Here is a 23106-nt window from a genome sequence, read left to right on the forward strand (position 1 = left end):
AGACTCCAAACCAGAACAACCCAGCTAAGTTGCTTCCGATTGACCGTCACAAACTATGTGAGATGTTTGCTTTGTGAAGCTGCTAGGTTTTGGAGTAATTTGTTATGCAGCAATAGATAGCTAACACGGATTTTAGTACCTGGAAGTAGTATGCTGCCATAATAACTTGAAATGTAGTAGAGGTTTTAGAATTGGGCAGTGGGTAGAAGCTGTAAGAACTTTTATGGGTAATAATGAAAGCCTAAAGAGCCTTGAACAAATTGGAAGTAGAATTTTAGACTTTGAAGAGGCTGCCAGTGAGTACAGAAAAGAAAGTGAGGAAAATCCTATTGAAACCGAGAAGAAAATGGTCTTTGTTATACAGTGGCAGAAAGTTTAGCAATGCATCAATTCCAGTAAACTGAAAGGTAGAAAATTATATCTAATGAACTGAATGATCTGCCAAAATATTGAAAGTACTACCTTGTTTCTTCTAGTAATGCTGTAGTCAGATGTGAGAAGAGAAGGAGAAGCTAAAGAAAGGACCGTTAAATAAAAAGGAGCCAAGAATTGATAGTTTTGAAGATTCCTAGCATCTACAGCTGACAACGCTAAAACTAAGAGATGTTTCTGAGCAAAGATCAAATTCAAGGCACTCTCAGGAAAGCATGGTCTAATGTTGAAGCCTAAGACGTGATTGTAAAATTCACTATTAAGACCTCAGAAAAGTCAATGGTGTTACCTCACAATTCTGTTGAAACAAAGGGCCTTTAAAGAACATGTGACAATTTGTTCAACTTCACTAGCTATAATGGAAATGCAAATCAAAACCATAATGGGATACCACCTAACATCTGTTTGGAGAGGATGTGGAGAAAAGCAAACCCTTGCACACTGCAAGTGGGAATGTAAACTGGTACAACCACTATAGAAAACAATAGGGAGTTTCCTCAAAAAGTTAAGAATAGAGCTATCATATTACTCAACAATCCGTCTTATGGGTATCTACCTGAAAAATTTGAAAACATTAATTTGTAAAGATATATTTACCCGCTTTGTTTATTGCATCATTATTTATGGTAACCAAGACATGGAAATAACTGAAGTGTCCTTTGATGGGTGATGATTAGACAAAGGAGATGTGGTACATATATACTGTGGGATAACTAACTACTTAGCCCTAAGAAAGGATGAAATACTGCCATTTGCACCAATATGGATGGATCTTGAAAGTATCATACTAAGTGAAATAAGTCAGATGGAAAAGGACAAGAACCATATGATTTCACTCATATGTGGAATATAAAACAGCAACAAACGTACAACTCAAACAAACTTAATAGACACAGACAACAGTATGAAGGTTACCAGTGGGGGAGGATGAAAAGGGTAAAGGGGGTCAAATATGTGGTGTCAGAGGGAGACTAGACCAGGAGATGAGCACACAATGCAATATATAGATGATATAACATTGTGTACTTGAAAAATGTAATTTTATTAACCAATATCACCTCAATAAATTTAATTATTTTTAAATTGGTAATAATAAAGTCACTAAGTATTGGTAAAAACAAACAAAAATGAAAACCGTATCTTTTAAGTCTGTTTTAATCTATACTTTCCTTCCCACCTATTCTCCCACCTTGAATTTTATTAAGTAAACTGGATTGCTTGATTGACAGAGAAAAAAAAGAATTTCAGACTGTAATTCACACCTCCTTTCTCATGTGGCTTCTAAGAACAATAGAGCTTCTAAAAAGCCTAAGGGCATTGCCCCTCAGCATAAACTCACGTTAGAGAGGATTTAACTAGAGGACATTTGTGTATGTGACTTTTGACAAATGGAATGAACTCCAGTGAGATCCACTGGAGACCTACAATGTTTTCAAGAACTACTGCTATCTTGGACTGCAAAAACAATGTAAAATGAAAGAGGCGTTTGACCTTCCAGACTTCTACAAGCAGGAATCAGACTAAGAATTTACTCAATTTGCAAATGTGGTACCTTTCATGGAAAAAACATGACTCTGAAAGCAAAGCCACGTGTTAGTTACGAAGAGTTGATTTCAGGCAAGGGCAGAAGTGAGCCCTAATCGAGGATTTTCCAGTATTTGCACAGGTGGATTTTAGAATGTCTGCAGGCTATTGATTTCTTTTTACCTTTTCTTCGTCTCCTTTTTAACAGGAATATCTTAAAGATTATCTTCTACATGCCCCACCATTTTATTTTGGTTGTTATGTGGGACAGAAAACTTACCTCTTAGTTCACAGGCCTATAAATCAAGGGGAACTATACTCAAGTTACTTAAGGCACTACATCCAAGGACCCTCATCTGCATCAGGATCAGATATAGGTGACAAGTTTCTGACCTTTGAGTTGATGCTACAATGGATGAAACTAGTGGGAGCCTTTGTAGGGGTTGAGAGTATTTTGTATCTTTCAGGGAGGAACTGTGACTCACTGGGAGCCAGAGGGTGGACTGTGGTAGCCAGCCTCAAAGATGCCCCCCAGTGATCGCCACCACCTGGTATTCACACTATGGTGTAATCTCCCATGGTTGGAGTGTGTGACCAGTAACGTGCAGCAGAAGTGATAGTGTGTCAATTCTGAGATTAATTTATAAATATACGGGTTCTTCTAACTTGTGAGTGCTCTCCTGCTCTCTCTCTCTCTCAGATCAATCACTCTACATGAAGCAATATGCCATGCAGGCAGCCTATGGGGAGACTTACATAATGAGGAACTAAAGTCTCTGTCCACAACTGGAGAGGAACTGAGGCCTGCCGACAGCCACATGAGTGAGCTAGGAAGCAGATTGGAACATGATTAGCCACCACGACCTAACTGATATGCGTAGCACTTAGTGCAGAAGACAAATTTGTATTCTAAAATTGTCTAATATTTTCAACTGATAATAACAATACAACGTAAAAAGGTGATTAAAGCAGTTCATAGAAGGAATTTTACAGCTTAAATGCATATATTGGAAAAGAAGAAAGTCTGAAAATTAGTTGTCTCAAGAAGAAAGAAAAGGAAATTAAACCTAATCATGAAAGAATAACATACAGTAGACATTAATAAAATAGAAAAAAACATACACTAAATGAAAAAGTTTACTCATTGTAAAAACAGTGAAATTAGACAAGTGAAATGAAGATGAGTCCTGGCAAGACTGATCAAGAATAAGAGAATAGGCACAAACAACCCATATTAGAAATGAAAAAGGGACCTAGAGCTTAAAGACTTTTTTAAAAGATTATTTTTTGAACAGCTTTATGTAATTGAAAATTTAGCTGAAATGGACGAATGTCTAGAAAAATACAACTTAATGTTGAAACAATGAAAAATAGAAAATCTGAATTGCACTATGTGGTTAAAGAAATAGAATCATTAAATGAAAACCTTCCCACAAAGAAAACTGCAGGTGCAGGAGGCTTCACCAGTATAGTCACCCAAATAGTTAAGGAAGCAGTATACCAATCTTATGCAAACTCTTCCAGAAAATAGAATACTGCCCAACTTTTTTTGTGAGGTTAACATAAACATGACACAAAACCCTAAAGAACATTACAAAAATGAAAACTTGCAGGCTAGTCTTACTCATAAACATAGATACTTAATTCCTAAGAATAATATTACCAAGCCAAATCCAGCAGTATGTAAAGAGGACAATTTAAAAAAATGGCTAAGCTGGATTTTTTTCAAATGCAATTTTGATTTAACTTTGAAAATTACTTACAGTTTTGTTCTCAACTGAGTAATGAAGAAAAGTAATCTCAACAGATGCAGAAAAAGCATTTAATACAACTTCTATATCCATGTATAATTTTTTTAAACTCTTAACAATAGAAAGCTAGCAATAGAAGCATAATGCAAATATACTTATAGGTAAAATATTCAAAGCTCTCCCTCTCAGATCAGGGACAAGACAAGGGTAACTGTATTAAAAGTTTTAGCCAGTATGGTAATGCAAGGGAAAGAATTAGAAGATTAAGGGTTAAAAAAAAGAAAATAAATTGTAATATTTTAGGATATATAATTGTGTATTTTGAAAATTTCAAAAGAACTGATGAACAATTAGAAGTAATAATTAAATTTAGCAAGGTAGCTGGATATAAAGTCAATATATGTAAACCAGTTATATAGCAGCAGCAAATAATGTTGAATTTTAAAGTAATGCTTATAACAGATCAAAGTACTTAGGAATAAACCAACAAAAACTGCTTTTCTACACTGAAAATTACAAAACATTACTTAGCAAAACTGAAGAAAACCTAATGAATTTGTGGCCATAGGGGTCACCAAACTTTTCTGTGTAAAGGTCCAGGTAGTAAATACTTTCAGCTTTGTGGGCCAAAATGGTCTCTGTGGAAACTACTATCTGTGCCATTTTGAGTGCAAGAGCAGCCATAGATGATACATAAATGAAGTGGCATGACTGTGTTCTAGTAAAATGCTATTTACAAAAATAGATGGTGAGTCAGCAATCAGACAAGAGAAAGAAATAAAAGGCATCCAAATTGGTAAGGAGGAAGTAAAATTATCATTATATGCAGATGATATGATACTATATATAGAGAACCCTAAAGACTGCACCAAGAAACTATTAGAACTGATAGATGAATTCAGTAAAGTAGCAGGATATAAAATTAATATTCGGAAATCAGTTGCATTTGTATATACCAATGATAAAATAGCAGAAGGAGAAATTAAAAAAACAATTCCATTTACAATTGCTCCAAAGACTATAAAATATCTGGGAATAAATCTAACCAAAGATGTAAAAGATCTGTACTCAGAAAATTATACAACACTGAAGAAAGAAATGAAAGAAGACATAAATAGATGGAAACACATTCCATGTTCATGGATAGGAAGAATTAATATAGTTAAAATGTCCATACTGCCTAAGGCAATATACATATTCAACGCAATTCCTATCAAACTACCAACGACGTTTTTCACAGAAATAGAACATATAATCCTAAAATTTATATGGGACCATAAAAGACCCCGGATAGCCTCAGCAATCTTGAAAAATAAGAACAAAGTGGGAGGTATAACGATACCTGATTTCAAATTATACTACAAGGCTACAGTAATCAAAACAGCATGGTACTGGCATAAAAATAGACACATAGATCAATGGAACAGAATAGAGAGTCCAGACGTAAATCCATGCCTATATGCCCATCTAATCTATGACAATGGAAGCAAGAATGTACGATGGGGTAAAGACAGTCTGTTCAATAAGTGGTGTTGGGAAACCTGGACAGACACATGCAAGAAAATGAAGCTGGACCACCTCCTTACACCATATACAAAAACAAATTCAAAATGGCTTAAAGACTTAAATGTAAGATCTGAAACCATAAAATATCTAGAAGAAAATATAGGAAGAAACTTCATGGACATTACCCGGAGTAAGATTTTCACTGACATATCCCCTCGCGCGAGGGAAGTAAGAGAAAAAATAAACATGTGGGATTACATCAAACTAAAAAGTTTTTTCACAGCAAAGGAAACCATCAATAAAACAAAAAGGGATCCTACTGTATGGGAAAAGATATTTGCCAATGATATATCTGATAAGGGATTAATATCACAAATCTATAAAAAACTTACTCAACTCAACTCCAAAAAAACAAACAACCCAATTAAAAAATGGGCAGAGGACTTGAGGAGACATTTTTCTAAAAAGGACATACAGAAGGCAAGAAGACATATGAAGAAATGCTCAACCTCACTAACCATCAGAGAAATGCAAATAAAAACCACAATGAGATACCACCTCACTCCAGTCAAAATGGCTATCATCAATAAATCAACAAACAACAAATGCTGGCGTGGATGTGGAGAAAAGGGAACGCTAGTGCACTGTTGGTGGGATTGCAGATTAGTGCAGCCACTCTGGAAAACAGTATGGAGGTATCTCAGGAATCTGAAAATGGAACTACCCTATGATCCAGTAATTCCACTCCTAGGCATCTACCCGGAGAAATCCAAAACTCCAATTCAAAAATCTGTATGCACTCCTATGTTTATTGCAGCACTTTACACAATAGCCAAGATATGGAAACAACCGAAATGCCCATCGGTAGATGACTGGATTAAGAAGCTGTGGTACATTTATACAATGGAGTATTACGCAGCCATAAAGAAGAAAGAAATCTTATCATTTGCAGCAACATGGATGGATCTAGAGAACATTATGTTAAGTGAAATAAGTCAGAAAGAGAAAGACAAGTACCATATGATCTCACTTATATATGGAATCTAAAGAAAAGACTATGTGAATAAACTAATCAGAAACAGTTTTGGGGACACAAAGGAAAAACCGAGAGTTGTTAGATGGGTGTGGGGGGGGGGGTTGGGGATAAGGGGAAAGGTGAAGGGATTTGGAAGCAGCTGGTAACCACAAGATGGCCTCAGGGTTTTTTTGAAAATTAATTTGGGGAAGGTATTCAATAATGTTGTAAAGATTTTGTTGGGTATCCGATGGACATGCGTCCTATTTGGGAGACCACCTCAGGGATACTGTGGATACCTGATCATGGCATTGTACACCAGAAGCTAAACATTAATGAATGCCAACTATAATTTTATATATATAATGTGATGGTTCAGTGTGAGGTCGGAGGGATAGTGGATGGGAGGAGGGGGGTTCACAGTGTGAGGGATATAAATGATGAACGTCTAAGTATTACCTTGTCTTGTACACCTGAAACTAATAAATAAATAAAAAAAAAAAAGAAAAAAAAATAGATGGTGAGTCAGATTTAGTTTAATGATCATACTTCTGATTAATTTATGATTAATTTAGGCATTGATTGATTTATGGCTAATTAATTAATTAAATCTGATTAATTTAGGCGCTGATTAATTTATGGCTACCAACATTACACAAAGAGAGCAGTAGTAACTGGATATTATTTACATCTTGTTTAGAATATACCTCACCATCTATGAAGTAACTTAAAAAACACTGCAAAAATAAAAAAGATAGAGGGTGAACTTTTCAGTTAAAATACACTTAAGAGACTCTATCAGTCATTTACAATGTTTGAGTTTTATTTGGATCCTGATTCAAACAATGAATTAAAAATGAGACAGTAGAGACATTTTGAATATTGACTGGATATTTGATATTATGGAGTTCATTTTAATTATTTTAGATGTGTAAATGGTATTATGGTTATGTTTAAGTCCTTGTTTTTGAAGAAATATATCCTGACGTATTTGTGGATGGAATATCACGTGTGAGATTAATTTGTTGTACATTTAACACCTATGATTTCATAGATGTGTTGTACTTCTCTATTTGTCCATCTACTTGTTCCTGACTCCAGGAACTAGTAGGTCTAACTCACTGGTTATTCCTAGCACATAGTAGGTGCTCAGTAAGTGCTGCAAAAATGAACGTACTCAAAAACAGTAAATGTGCCATTAGACTCAGTGTTATTAAATTGTTGTGGAGTACCAGATTTCTTTAGAAATTACTTTCTGTTTCCAAAGGGGGACCAGTAGGCAGTTGGAATGAAGTCAAGTTTCTTTGAAACTTTCATACGCTGATACAAGTGTAGACTGAATTAGGTTTGTCAAATATATGTCATGATTTTACAAAATGTTCTCTAACATTTACAGCAAAATGAACAAGTAGAAGTTATATTTACTTTAATTCAGCATAAACTTGTATTTCCCTCACTAGCTTAGTAAAGAGACTTTACCTTCAACATGGCTTGGAATTAATGGAAATATTTTTATATAGCCATGAGTCTTAAATTTTGAATAAGGAGCCAGATTTCATCTTGTGCTCACTCCTTATTGATGAATAATATAACAACATTATACTTCACTTACAAAAAAACATTTTAACTATGAACTCTAAATCTGAAAGAAACATTACTATTTCTGAATATTCACCTTCCAGTCTTGTTTCAAATGTATATTTTAATGATTATAATAATTAGGTAAGTATGACTTTGTACTGTTTTTTATAAGCCTGTATCTTCCAGTGACAGTTTTTATAGCCATCATTTTAAATGATTATTTTCAGTGCAAACATTTTTAATGAATGTAGGTGACTATATAACAAATAATTTACATACAACCAGAATAACAGTAATACATATTTTTCTCTGTTCTGGTGCTATTATAGTCAAGCTTTAATCATTCATATATACGGTTCTTTCAGATAAAAATAGTTGGAGGACAAACATACTGTCTTTAAAAGAACAGCTTTTTAATACACTACTCTTGGAAGTAGTAAAATATCTTATAAATATATTAATAGTATTCTAAGTAGTGATGATGAGGGTTTTAGCAATGGTACGATATTGTTAGAGAGAAGGAAAAATGATGAGAAGAATTCTGAGTCCCAGTAAAGTGTGGACTTTGAAATAATCTTGATGTTTTGCTTTCATTGTTTACAATGACTTCCTGACATTTAAATCACCAGGTTCTTTCTAGGTAAATAACTGTTAATGTTACGAAAATTGTCTTTAAAAAAAAACAAATTACGCTTATTTAGAAAATATCTCAATATAAATCACAGTGAGGAATTTTCATATTTTTTTGTTATTTTATCTTGTTTTTTTATCCCATTACCTGATCTATTGTTGGTCATTCCATTTCCCCCCCATAAAAATGAGGCCTGTAGCTAGTTCAGTTATAGCAACTCATCAGTGATTAGTAGCTATCTTAATATAATATTTTAGAATTCTTATTCAGATATTGAGTCCCAGAGCAGAAAATTATGATTGACAAAAACATTTGATTCCTAATTTTTCTACTCAAATATAGCTACAAGCAATCTTATAAAATTAAATGATATGGTATATTTTGCTACATTCTTAACCTCAAAGTAAATAAGCATAAAAGGTAAAACAGAATATTGTTAAGAGACAATTTATATGTTAGTTTGAAAATCAATTAAGTTAATCAATGGGAGGAATGGTGACAGGCTGTTGCAGAAATGCAGTGGAAGAATGTGCACTAGAAAGAAAGTGTCATAGAAATTAGTGTTGGGTTGCACATTCAATGCTAGATAAACTACATTTGAATTTTTTGAACTAAAACAATTCCCTACAAGTGAAAGAGAAATGTTTAAGTCCCTTGCTAAACTGATGCTAAGCTTGTGAGTACAGCAGTTATTTGGAGCCCTCCCTTTTGCCATATTTGTCTAATGTATCACATATCAGGCTGATTACTATTTTCAGCAACAGTATTCATGACTGAAATCCTACAGTTAACCTTTAGAAGATCAAAAGGAAATATACTTATTAAAAAGGTGACCCGACTACATACATATTTTCTCTTTTTCTGCTTTGTTGCTTGCATGTTTAGCAGGGTTTTTTCTTTTTCATTTGTTGCATAGAATTACTAAGTGCGCATGTAAAGGTCATACAAAGTCATCTTAGGGTGGAAAACTAACATATCAGTTACAAGGCATAGCTGAATACTTTGGCAGCAGTAATTTGGTGTTACTTTAAAATATTTATTTTAATGTACAGAGTGATATTATAGCTGTTGCTAACTGAAATTGTGTAAAACAATTTTTAAGGGTTTTCTGCTTGAGATCAAGTACTAAAAGCTATAAGTATGTCTATCTTTAATCAGAGCTGTATTTACATTTTGAGTAAACTTTCTTGTCATATATACTGAATGTATTCATTATGTACTTAAGTATCTTCACAGATCAGTAGAATACCTTTCCAAACTGTCTGTTAGTGTTTAATATTATGATTATTTATAATGTGTTAAATAATAAATTTTCCAAAAATGTTTCTTGCTTTTTCAAATGTCCAATAACTTTTATTTTATGTTGATAGATTTTAATAGTTGTTGTTTTTCATTGGAGATCTGTGTTTTTTCCTAAAGCTTTTTTAGAGGAATATATTCTAGTAGAGATGGTGAAATATATTGAGCTATAGCTGACATTGATTTGTTTTGATTTTTAGGTGGTTGAACAGGGTATGTTTGTAAAGCACTGCAAAGTAGAAGTATATCTCACAGAATTGAAGCTCTGTGAAAATGGAAACATGAACAATGTTGTAACTCGAAGATTTAGCAAAGCCGACACGATAGGTAATGCAAGACCCTCTCTTTGTTAAGCCATTGCTATTAGAAATTTAATTATAATTCTATTTGTTATATGCTGCTAGAATGATAACCGTTTTAAGGGTTTATACTTAAACATAGATTTCCAAGCTCAATGTAATATATTTTAGCATAGAGTTGAATTATTTATTGTTTGCAAATCTACATTATTAGATGACTTTAATATTTGTGCCATTTTTAAAAAGTTGTTTTAGTTTAGCATTTGAAAAATGTATATTTTGTATGTAACATTAATATAAAGTAGAACTTTAAATAAAAACTTGCTTAAATAAAACTTTGTCAGGTAATGTAGTAATAATAATGTTTCCCCTTCTTAGCGTGGAAAGTGACAATTGTTTATTTCCCTTTTCTTTTAGTTCATTCTTTGGATTCTAAATACAGTCTAGGTAGCTGTCAGGCTTAGCATTATTATGACACATTGTGTGTTTTTTTAATGAGTAAATTAGGGAATTAATAGTCTCAAATATAAGTGTACTTAACTCCCTTTTTCTATTTATGTGTCTACATATTTACATATATATTCCTATATTTGCACATGCAAATGTACATTAAAATATATGTAAATCTTTTCATTCCATTTTAATTTAAGATCCAGAACATATTGAATAAAAGATTTTTTAAATAAATGATTAGAAATTTAATAACAAAATTACAGTTCTTTTTTATAAAAACAGCTTAAAATAAAAATTATAAAAGGTAGTTATTTTCAAATAAAGTTATGGGAAAACAAGATCAATAGTAATAATTTGATCTTGTTGGAAAATGTAAGTGGACAATTGAGAAGGACATGACAACACAGAACTCAGCAAGGAAGAGTGATTAGCACATTTATGAATTATGCCATTATATAGCTTTCCTTGTTGAAATGGATCATTAAATATACTTTGATTAAAAGTAAATAAAAGTATCTCTGAATTTAATAAGTCATTAGACTTTCACCACTTACCCATTTCACAGCAGGAAAATACTTTTAACCTACGTTTTTCATAAAATAGTACCATTCTTCAGTACTCAGTGCTTTGTTAATCCTAATGTTTTCACCAAATAAAATGTTATACATGAATTTTTTATTTTCACCCTCTTTATTTAGCTAGAACATTAAGTTAGAGATGATGTAACTTCAGTCAACTCAGTCATCTTTCTCAAATGAATGCTTAAAATATTAGGAATTCCATATATAAATACCATTATAAGAATATTATTATGAATAGATTACTTAACTTTTGAACTTCGAGATTTGTGGAGCATATTCAGGAAAATGAAACATTTCTACATACTAAAAACTGAAAGTTTTCAATATAATACAGTAGTGTCCCCTTGTCAGTGGGTCATATGTTCCAAGACCCCTGAGTGGATACCTGAAACCACAGATAGTACCAAAGCCTGTATACCATGTTTCCCTAAACGTAAGACTTACCCCAAAAATCCCCAGCTAAGATTGTCAGCCAGATGAATGCATTCAGTACATTATGACGATGTTCCAGAAGACGACATGACTGTACTTGAATAAATGTAGATTGTTGTACATGAAAAAAATAAGACATCTCCTGAAAATAAGCCCTCGTGTCTTTTGGATCAAAAAGTAATATAAGACCTGGTCTTATTTTTGGGGAAATACAGTATAAGACCCAGTCTTATTTTCTGGGAAACACGGTATATACTCTGTATATACTGTAGTGTTTTTTCCTACATACACATACCTGTGGTGAAGTTTAATTTATCAGTTAGGCTCAGTAAGGTATTAACAACAATAACTAATAATAAAATGGAACAATTATAACAATATACTGTAATAAAAGTTATGTGAATGTGGTCTCTCTCAAAATATTTTATTGTACTGTGTTTACCTTTTCACTTAAAGGAAGTACTTTATGGCTCCTCTTTGGTGTGTCCAACTTGCCAGCATCTTACTCTTGTACTTCAGAGCCGTTATTAAGTACAGTAAGGGTTACTTGAACATGAGCACTGCAATACAGGAACAGTTAATCTGATAACCAAGGCAGCTACTAAGTGAGTAACAGGCCGGCAGCATATACAGCGTGGATGTGCTGGACAAAGGGATGATTCACATCCCAGAAAGGACAGATCGGACAACACGAGTTTTCATCGCACTACTCAGAACACTTGCAACTTAAAATTCATGAATTGCATATTTCTGGAATTTTCCATTTAGTATTTCAAACTGCAATTCACTGCGGGTAACTGAAACTACAGAAAGCAAAACCGCAGATAAGGGGCGACTACTGTATATAAAATTATATTAGTCATGATATTAAAATGTGCACAATAAGAATCTATACATCTGTCCAACAAGGATAGTCTATTGAAATTATTTCTGATACTAGTCTCTGAAATGTTCAGCCAACTGGAATATAAATGAGAAGCTACCTCTTAAAATACTTGATACAGATAATGTTGTTTACTTATTTTTAAAGTTTAATATTTTCTCTCTTTACCTCATTTCTACAGGAAAATTATATATAAATATGAGTCAATCAGAAATCTTATTTTGGAACATTAGTTCACTAAATAGTAGTTTAAAACTCAAAGGAAGATCAGCAATTGGTTTAATTTCTGAATTTGAAATGAGCATTATGGAGTTCTCACATTAAGTTCTAAGTAAGAATTTATCAAGGTGTTACGTAATTTGTAAAGAATCTCTGCTTCAAAAAGTTTATGATTAGCATAAATTTTAATCAACATATTTTAATTTATTGGGGTGACAATGGTTACTAAGTTTATATAAGCTTTCAAGTATACATTTTTATAATACATCATCTATACATTGCATTGTGTGTTCACCACCCAGAGTCAGTTCTCCTTCCATCAGTATATATTTGGCTCCCTTTTCCCTCTTTTACCACCTCCCTCCCCACTTTCCCTCTGGTAACCACTAAACTGTTGTCTGTATCTCTGAGGTTTTGTTTGTTTGTCTTGTTTGTTGCTTTCAGTTTTATATCCACATATGATGAAGTGATATGATTCTCGACTTTTTCTGTCTGACTTATTTCGCTTAGCATGGTAATATCCAAATCCATCCATGTTGTCACAAATGGTAGTATTTCATCTTTTCTTATGACCGAGTAATATTCCATTATGTGTATATACCACATCTTCTTTATCTAATCATCAATCGAAGGAAACTTTGGTTGTTTCTATGTCTTGGCCATCGGGAATAATACTGCAATGAATATAGGGGTGCATACATCTTTATAGATAAATGTTTTCAGAATTTTGGGGTAGATACCCAGGAGAGGAATTGCTGGGTTGTATAGTAATTCTATTTTTAATTTTTTTGAGGAATCTCCATACTGTTTGCCATGGTGGCTATACCAGTTTACATTCCCACCAGCAGTGTATGAGGGTTCCTTTTTCTCCATAGTCTCTCCAACACTTGTTATTACTTGTCTTGTTGATAATAGCCATTCTAACAGGTATGAGGTGGTATTCAGTGTGGTTTTGATTTGTATTTCAGTAATAGCTAGTGCAGTTGAGCATTTTTTCATACATCTGTGGACCATTTGTTTGTCTTGGGAGAAATGTCTGTTCCTGCCCTCTGCCCATTTTTTAATTGAATTGTTTTTTTTTGTTTTTGAATTGTATGAGTTCTTTATATATTTTGCGTATTAGCTAGCCCTTATCAGAGGTTTTGTTTGCAAAAATCTCCCATTCCGTTTGCTTCTTTGTTTTGTTGATTTTTTTTTTTTTTTTTTTTTTTTTTTGCTGTGGAGCAGCTTTTTAGTTTGGTATCATTTATTTTTACTTTTGCTTCCCTTGCCTTTGAGGTCAAAACCATAAAATCTTCTCCGATCCCAAGGTTCATAAGTTTAGTACCTATGCTTTCTTCTGTGCAGTTCATTGTTTCAGGTCTTATATTTAGATCTTTGATCCATTTTGAGTTAATTTTGGTATATGTTGACTGATAGCGTCTAGTTTCATTCTTTTTCAACTGGCTTTACAATTTTCTCGGCACCATTTATTGAAGAGGCTTTCTTTTCTCCATTGTATGTTTTTGGCTCCTTGTCAAAAATTATCTGATCCCATATATGTGAGTTTATTTCTGGGTTTTCAATTCTATTCCCATCGTAAGTGTTATCTGTTTTTTTGCTGATACCACACATTGAATATTTTGACTATTGTCACTTTGTAGTATAAATTGAAGTCAAGGAGTGTGATACCTCTGGCCTTGTTCTTTTTTTTCTTGGATTTCTTGTTTATTTGGGGTCTTTTGTGATTCCATATAAATCTGATAATTTTTTGTTCTATTTTTTAAAGAATGCCATTGGGATTTTGATGGGGATTGCATTAAATCTGTATATTGCTTTGGGTAATATGGCCATTTTAACTGTGCTGATTCTTCCGATCCATGAACATGGCATGTCTTTTGTCTTCTTCAATTTCTTTTAATGTTGTATAGTTTAAATGCTACGTACACTGGTTATATGCCTTAAAATTAAATTTTTGTACAATTAAAGTTTTTTATTTTGTTAGAGCTGTGTTTTCAAACTGTGTTGTCTGTACTTTGTTAGTCATTAATCAGTTTTAAGAGTAAAGAGGATGAAATAGAAAATATTACAGTAGAAAATATCATATGTGTATGTGCATACTAGGTCACAGTTTCTTCCTGTAAGTCTTAGTTTTAAAAGTTAGAAAGTCTATATTAGAGCAAGTTTGCTTTCTAAGCAAAGTTTGGAAAAATTAAAATTAAACGTCAGGAATTTTAGAAATTTAACGGTTATAGTTACAGTAGTTAGCAGTTATTGACTACTATGTTTTAGGCACGTTACAGAAATTTTCTTATTTAAATCTCAACAACTCTATATCCTCTCTTATAGGTGATAAAGCTGCGATACCAAGTGATAGAGCCAGTATTTTAACTCCGTAACCAGGGATTTCATACCAGTCTCATATCTTAATTGCTTCCTTACACAATCTGTGCAAATATTAATTGAGCTGATTTTATTCTTCTAAAATAAGTGAATTCTAAACAATAAAAAATTTAGATAAAAAGAAAGGAAATGTGGGATGTATATGTTTTCCTTGTGGTCTTTTGAAAACTGCTGATTAAATGATTATCAAAATAGCTAGTATGTACATGAAATATAGCTATATGAATTATAAATAGAAGTGAGAAATAGAAGTATCTGTTTTCTTTTTTTACCAAATTAATAATGTCTTACTTTTTTGGCTAATACTACCTACATTGATTTATAATAAAAATGATAGTAGCTATAGGCAGGATCTAAATAATTTACCACATTTACAACCCAAATACTTTGCCTTTGAATATTTTTCTTCCCAAATTGATATATTTGGGTATTGAACATGTTCCAATGCGAAAGACAAAATTTGGTTTTACTTTTTCTTTAAGGATAACACTAAAAAATTATTTTTGTAATAAAACTTCTTGGAAAATGCTTTATGTTTATAAATTTATTAATAGAACTGCTTAATTTTATTATCAAATGTTCCTACTAAAGATTTTTGTCACAACAATTTTATTTCTATTATCTGTATTAATATTTTTCTATCTCTGTATGCTTTTCATTAACTGCTTAATGGAGTCTGATTAATATATGGAAAAATATATGCATGCTCTCGATGCCGTGGTATTCTCAACTCCAGTGATCCTGAGCTGCACCCAACCTCAGCCACCAGTTCCCAGAGACTGTCATTATCTATAACAGCACTTGCCAAATCTCAATCTGAGCATCCTGTTTTCTGACTTCCGCTTTCTCTGCTGCCATTTTCTCTTGAGCCCACTGCATCAGACATTCAAGCCTACATTCCCTTGGCACTGCTTCTGTGATGGTCTCTGGTTACTGCTATATTGACAAATCCAGTGGTAACATTGAAGTCTTCCATTTTCTTAATCTGCAAGGAAAAAATTAACATTTTATTCACTTTTCCACCTAGAAATACTTTCTCTTCACATGTCTTCCAGTGTAAAAGTTCTTGCTATCTACCTCTTCTCAGAGTTCTTTGTAAATTCTTCTTTATATTCCTGATCTCAAAACATCCATGCTTAGTCCTTGGATCTCCTCTCTTTTTCTTTGTGACTTCCTGTAGTCCCCTGGCTTTGAATACTTTCTGCATATTGATGTCTTTAACTTTTATATCTTCTATCCAAATCTCTCCTTTAATTCCAGTGTTAACCATTCCATATTTTCACTTGTATCTAATAAGAATCTCAAGATAACAAACAACATTTATGAAACTAAACTCTCTCCTTTCCCCCAAAACCTGCTACTGTCATTCTTCTCCATATAAGTAATCACCATTTGCATTCTTCCAATTGCTCAGGCCAAAAACCTTGGTATCATTCTGATTCTCTTTTATTTCTCACCCTGCTTATAATCTAGCAGCATAGCTTCTTAGCAATTCCTTCAGAATCTGTTCTCAGTCTGACCACTTAACATTGGTTCCACTGCAACCACCAGTATCACCTTGGTTTGGATTGCTGCAGTAGCCTAGTCTCCCACCTTTGACATCCTGCAGTTTGTTCTTTACTAGTAGCAAAAGTGAACATTTAAAATGTCAATTAGATCATGCCACTTCTCTGCTCAGAACTCCTCAGTAGCTTCCCTTCTTAGATAATATGCATACTTTCATAGCTTATAAGATTCTATATGATCCTACATGAGTACCTTTGTGGTCTCATTTTTACCTTGCTTTTTCTACTTCAGACACATTGGTGCACTATGCTGTTCTTAAACATGCCAAATACCTTCAGGTCTTTACATTACTCTTTTCTCCTGCCTATACATGAGTATTTTGTAAAACTCAGTAAAGAGGAAATTCCCATATGTGTTTGTATGCTTATATTATGTATATAAATATCTGTATTAATAGAAAAGTGTCTGGAAGAAGAAGTATCAAAATGTTAAGAATACTTATATTTAGGTAAACATTTTATTTGTATTTGTATTTTCTGAATTTTTGCAATGAGCAAGAATTATTTATTTTTAGTAGACTAAAATCCCCTCCCTTCCTTGGCTTCTTCCCCTACCTTCCTTCCTACATAATGTTCTGTTTCTTGATCTGGGTGCTGGTTACATGATGTGTCCACTTTGGAAATTTATCTTGATATACTGATGACTTGTGCATTTTCCATATCCATCTACACTTCAATAAAAAAAAACAAAAAGAAAAAAAGTAACCCCCCACCAAAAAAAAAATAGGAAGCAGTACTGTCAGATGATTGATTTTATGTAATTATTTAAATATTCTGGGTAATTTACTTTAAGTTTTGAGATACACTGTAAGATTTACTACTAATTTAATGCCTTAATCAAAATCTCATTGACTACGAGACTATTAAAGAACATTAGGTTATAAGTAGAACATAAACAGTGTTATTGGACTATATATAATTATGTAGAATAGGCATGGGGGTTTTTATATTTCTCCAGAGGGCATGTGATACTAGGTTCAGTATTTTGTAAATGTTTTTTCCAAAATTAACCAAGTATTCACAAATTTAGAAATATTGTGTAATTCTTAATGTCATTAAATATTTGAATTACAATTTTCTTGAGTCTAAGTTAGAGTCATTGACCAGAATTTAATAATTTTAGTAGTATTTTCTAATTTCTCTTTATAATGTTTAAAAATTTTAAAGATTCATTTAACTACGGTACTGAAGCTTAATTGTATTTGTACTCTCAAATACGTATGTACTCCTGTGTCTTATTTTATAGCAGTTTAAGCTGCTCAAGTTAAAAAAAAAAAAGACTTCTTCCACCCATATAATTGATTTAGAAGCAAGGAAAATATATGGCTTTACTTTAAAAACAAGACGTCTTGAGCAATACAGACTTCCCTTCAAAGAAAGCATTTTCCTTTCATTTGTGTCCATATAGTCTATTTAATTTTTAGTTAGCTGTTGAAACAATAAATTGTATTCAGTTTAATCTAAATGTTCTTAAATTGGTTAAGTTATAATTTAAAATATTTTCTATTTGTAGCATCTCTGAATCATACTTTAATTGCTAACTCCTACATATCATCAGAAAATATGTTTATTTTATAATGTGTAAAAACTTAGTTTATCCTATAGGATGTAAATTATACTTTAGGGTTATATGATTGAACTCCTTTACCTTTTGAGGCCTCAATTTCCCTAAGTAATCTGTCAGAGTTATAATTCCATTTTGTTCCTGAAAACACTCCTGGTCTTAAAAACCTTCTTTATTGCTTTTTATATATTTCTTACATATTTGTTCATCTGTTTTTGCTATTATATCAGTATGTAAAATTTAGCGTATATGCTGGTGAGCACTTAGTTGTATGTGGTATATTTTAAAATATTTATTATATTTACATTTTTTTCTCCTTAAATCTAGATACAATTGAAAAGGAAATAAGAAAAATCTTCAATATTCCAGATGAAAAGGAGACCAGATTATGGAACAAATACATGAGTAATACATTTGAACCACTGAATAAACCAGACAGCACCATTCAGGATGCTGGTTTATACCAAGGACAGGTATTGTTTAACAATACTGTTTATTTTAAGGATACCATACATAAACATTTCTGGAGTCACAAATGTGGTTATGCTGCCAATCTATAATGAGTTCTACTGGCTCTGGCTTCGTCTTTCCAACTCATCTCTTCCCTATCCCTGCTGGTCATTAGCTATAAATTCTGTTTCCCTCCTTGAGCTTGAAAATAATCTACTTCTTAAAAAAAATTATTTTCCGTCATGAAAACAGCTGAGAAGATAGGTCAGCAAACTCTGTGTAAAGGATCATACAGTAAGTGTTTTTGACTCAGCCATCTGTATGGTCTCTTTCACAACTACAATTCTCCCATTGTAGTAGCACGAAAGTAGCCATAAAAGATATGTAGACAAATGGAAATGGCTATGTTCCAACAAACTTTATAAAACCAGTCATTGAGCTAAGCAAACTGTAATTTACCAGCTCCTGCTAAAAGGTATCAACCCCCAGTTCAGTCTTTCTTTATGATCTAATTCAAAGAAATGAAGTGTTGAGAAATGATGACATTTAGACATAGTCAGCAAGTCCTTCTAATCCCACTTTCTAAATATTTCTTAAATTAATCTCTATGCCATTCTCAGCCTTTGTCTTTCAGTAGTCTCTGAACAGATCCGTCTTCCTCCAGCCCACTCTCAATCTTCCATATTTCTGTCAATACTCTTCCTAAAATGAAAAACTTACTTCGTTTTCATCAACCTTTCCTGGCTCTTTAACAATTACAGAATAAAGTCCAGGCACCTTTAACACAGCATCCAAGTCATGGTTTGATCTTTTGTCAATCTTCCGTCATCTTTAGATTATCTTTGCTTTGTGATTTACACTTTTAACAAAACCAAACTGAAGAGCTTATAGTGCCCTAAGCATACTGTGCTATCTAGACTCCTTTGCTTTCCTATATATTGTTTCATCTGCCTGTTGTACCCTTCTTCCCAATTCCTGCATCCATCCAGCAAAAAGTCCTTTTGAACATCAAAATATTCAAACTAACCATTCCATCCTATCATGTAGTCTAACCAGATCAGATTACTCATCCTTCAGATTCCAACTCAGATATCACATCTCTTCAGCCGTTTCTGATCTGTTTTTCTCAATATCCATTTGAAGTGCAAGATTTTTGTACGTTAGAGAAAAAGTTACTCCTTTAACTTCCATCATGATTTATATACGTCTTTTGTATCATTTATGATGTACTTTAGTTATTTATATATTGCACTCTCCACTTAGACTATGAGATGCTTATTTTGGTTAGACTTTCCATTGTATATTTTTTGGTTTTATTTTTAGTACCTAACAGAGCCTGGTGCTCCAATATATGAAAATTTTTGTTTTGTTTTGTTCTATTTAAAATATTACTATTGACATCAATAATATGATCAAAGTTATTAAAAAATTTAGAGGAACAGAGGGAAATTAAGTTTTAGTAAATACCTACTATATGTCAAGTGTTGTAATAGGCTATAAAAACAGTGATTTTCACATTTACTTTAGCCATTATGTTCTTAAGTGAAATCTTACAAAATCTAACATGTATTACAATTAAAAGGAGAGTTACCTGATTGAAGCTGGAGTGAGGAACTTGGAACTCTACTGTTAGTCAACACACCCTTCCCTAACCAGCCAGCTCCCTCTTTCTGTCTGCAGAGAGACATACACTTCTGTTCTTGATTACCATCCAGCAAGCCTTGAGGTAGCTCCAGTAATACAATTCGAAATATGTAGTATTATTTCTTTAACTCTTTTCAATGCTTGATCCTATGTAATGGCTATTATTTTTTCCATCATGTACTTTAGAAAACTGAGTCTTAGAGAATTTAAATAATTCGATGTTCTTGATAGGAATGCATTTACCTGATTGCAAATGATAGCATAAATCATTTTAAGAAGAATGAGATTAAATATCCTTAAGGACATTTGATCTTTTGAAATAGGAATGTTTCCAAAAATGTTTATTAAATTATCCAGATATTGTAATATTTGTTTTCTAATGATAAATAAACTAAATACTATCCTAGACTTAATTTTTTTCTTTTTTACTAAAATTGAAAGTATTTTTATTATGAAATGAAACAGATATATATTGAAGAGAATGCCTCCTACATTGAGTGGTCTTTCTCTCTCTCTCTCTCTCTCTCTCTCTCTCTCTCTCTCTCTCCTCCCCCCCCTTTCTCGTGTATTCAATTTAATTAAATTTTGAAACTTTTCTAAAAATATTTTCATTTTGAGTTAAGGTTTTAAATAGCAAAATTTTCTTCAGAGAATTATACAGTTGAATAAAGGAGTGAATTTTAACATTTATGATGGCTTTCAACATTAATATCTGTGATTGTAAAAGCAGGGAATTTTAAGTACAAATACTATTAGGAATTAAGATATGGTTAAATTTTAAATTACTTGATTCTTACTTTTGTTTTAGGACCTTCCTTTAAAAAACAAACCATAAACAGTGATATTAAATCCATAACTTTGAAATTTTCTATAGCTAAAATCTTTTATAAGTGATCTAAGTCCTCTAAATGACTAGATATTTGTATATGTAATTTGTATTTGATATCTGTATAGTTATGAGTTACAATAAAGGAAAACTTTCTGCAAGAGTTAAAAATCACTAAATTGAATTTTGTAAGTCTGTAAAAATATATAAATATATAACTATATCAGAATATCAGAAAATTGAGTATGCTGGTTGTGTGTGGCAGGCAGGGAGAGGAATGATCAGGGAGGGATCCGGATGGTAGGTACACAGTGTAGTACTTACTTATATGGTACTTCATATGTTCGCGTATGTTTTTCTGAATGTAGGAAATACAAGTTTTTAGAGACATCTTTAATATTTTAATTAGCATACTTTTTCAGGAACATGGTTTCATGAATTTTTTTACCAATATTTTATTGTTTGTTGTATGTATTCTGAAACAGGCTTACATTTCACATGGTTAGGATCCAAATGCCAGTTTATAAATGGTCTGAAACGTACAGTCCACAAAAGTGTATTACCAAGAGTTTGTACAGTAGGTTACAAAAGTGCAACTTTAAAAAACTTAATGAGACTGAATAGGTAGAATGTGTTCAAGTTTGCAATACCTTGAATTTACTTCAGGGCTTATTTTCTATATTATAGTTTTCCCATGGACATTTAGTATTATATAACTTGTTGAGATTATCACATATTTCTTTTGCTAGTTTAATTGTTTTTGCTTAGTTTTTCTTTGCACAGACTCACACATAGCAAAAACTAGAAGGAAGGCTTTTTTATACTGGAAAATATGAGGGAGGATTCCAGGATGTTTTAGAATCAAGTATATCTCTGCCTTAGCCAGTACTTTTCATTTATTAGAAGTAATTTTAGTCTACCTTAACCATACTGCAATAGGGACCTTCACTCTGATTCTCATAAATGTGGTTCTGTCATTTATGTATTAAAAATTTCTATAATTTACATGTTAATAGTAAATAAAGACAAATTTCAAGGCCCCACACAATGTATAATGTGTAAGTTGGAATTGTCTATGTCACTGTTCCTCAATACTTACATGGTAGTTAGTTAGCTAAGATCATACATCAGTATGTTTAATAACAACTACAGCAATTTAATGAGCATCTATTTTTGTTTTTGCTCAGTACTAAGTTACAAGCTACAAATAGAAGAGAAATAGAAAGTTCACTCCCTAAATTCAAAGAATTTATATTCTACCTACTTGGTTTAAATTTTCTTCCAATTAAAGTCATAAAATCAATGATTTTCTTCATAGTTTACATTCCTCTGACTATTAATTGCTTACTTCTTACATTTCACTTATATTTTTGTCTCCTTTGCCCAGCTTTGGAATCAAAATGCAAATACCTTTTCACCTTGTCTGCTGTGTCCTTTAATTAATCACAGGGTTACTTTAGTTTATTAGTGAATTCAGCTAATATTCTAAAACTATTTTAACGTCAGGGTTAAGAAAAACCCTCTTTTATTGTGTCATATTTGCAGGTGTTAGTGATAGAACAGAAAAATGAAGACGGAACATGGCCAAGGGGTCCTTCTACTCCTAAGTAAGTGCTCCCACTTTTTATGGGTTATTGCATGGGTTTGAAGCCTTTGATTTGAGATAAGGAAATCCAGAATAATAGAAGAATGTAATTGTATGTTGCACATGTATACAGCTTTAAATTTTAATCTCAGTATAGAAGTTACCAAAATTTGCACTTAAGATGCTATTACTAAAAATGCTTCAAATTTAAATCTCCAAATGAGGTACAGTATAAATGTTATAAATATTATGTTAACATTGTCTAATACAGTTAAATCACTCTTAAATGTTTTGTTAAATTTTTCTTCAATCTTGTTTGTGATATTTTTCAAGTATGTTAAAAATGTTCTTTAACAGAATAGTTCTGATATGAAAGTAATATTTTTATTAAAATGAATGTTTTAGAATATAAAATCATAAGTAGAATTAGAGGAGTATAAGAATCGCTTTTGAAAGTAAGTGAGGGATGAAAGAATTAGACATC

General features: G+C 32.3%; 1 protein-coding gene across 6 annotated transcripts in view; it reads left to right on the forward strand.

Annotated features, from left to right (window-relative positions):
- Positions 1-23106, forward strand: part of USP15 (ubiquitin specific peptidase 15) — a 115186-nt gene that overhangs the window by 31419 nt on the left and 60661 nt on the right. For 4 of the 6 annotated variants that reach the window (XR_013993942.1, XR_013993943.1, XM_081058416.1 and 1 more), the window contains exons 4-6: positions 9940-10066; positions 18445-18590; positions 22583-22644. Coding sequence is in view for 4 of the 6 variants with exons in the window: in XM_081058416.1 (XP_080914542.1) it covers positions 9940-10066; positions 18445-18590; positions 22583-22644 (335 nt within the window). In the remaining 2 variants the exon portion in view is untranslated. Of the gene's footprint in view, positions 1-9173; positions 9270-9939; positions 10067-18444; positions 18591-22582; positions 22645-23106 lie in introns of those variants that run through there. The other 2 variants (XM_081058418.1, XM_081058419.1) reach the window with 2 other exon arrangements.

Source organism: Rhinolophus hipposideros (assembly GCF_964194185.1).
Source record: "Rhinolophus hipposideros genome assembly, chromosome: 9".
In the NCBI taxonomy this organism is placed as follows: Eukaryota; Metazoa; Chordata; class Mammalia; order Chiroptera; family Rhinolophidae; genus Rhinolophus; species Rhinolophus hipposideros.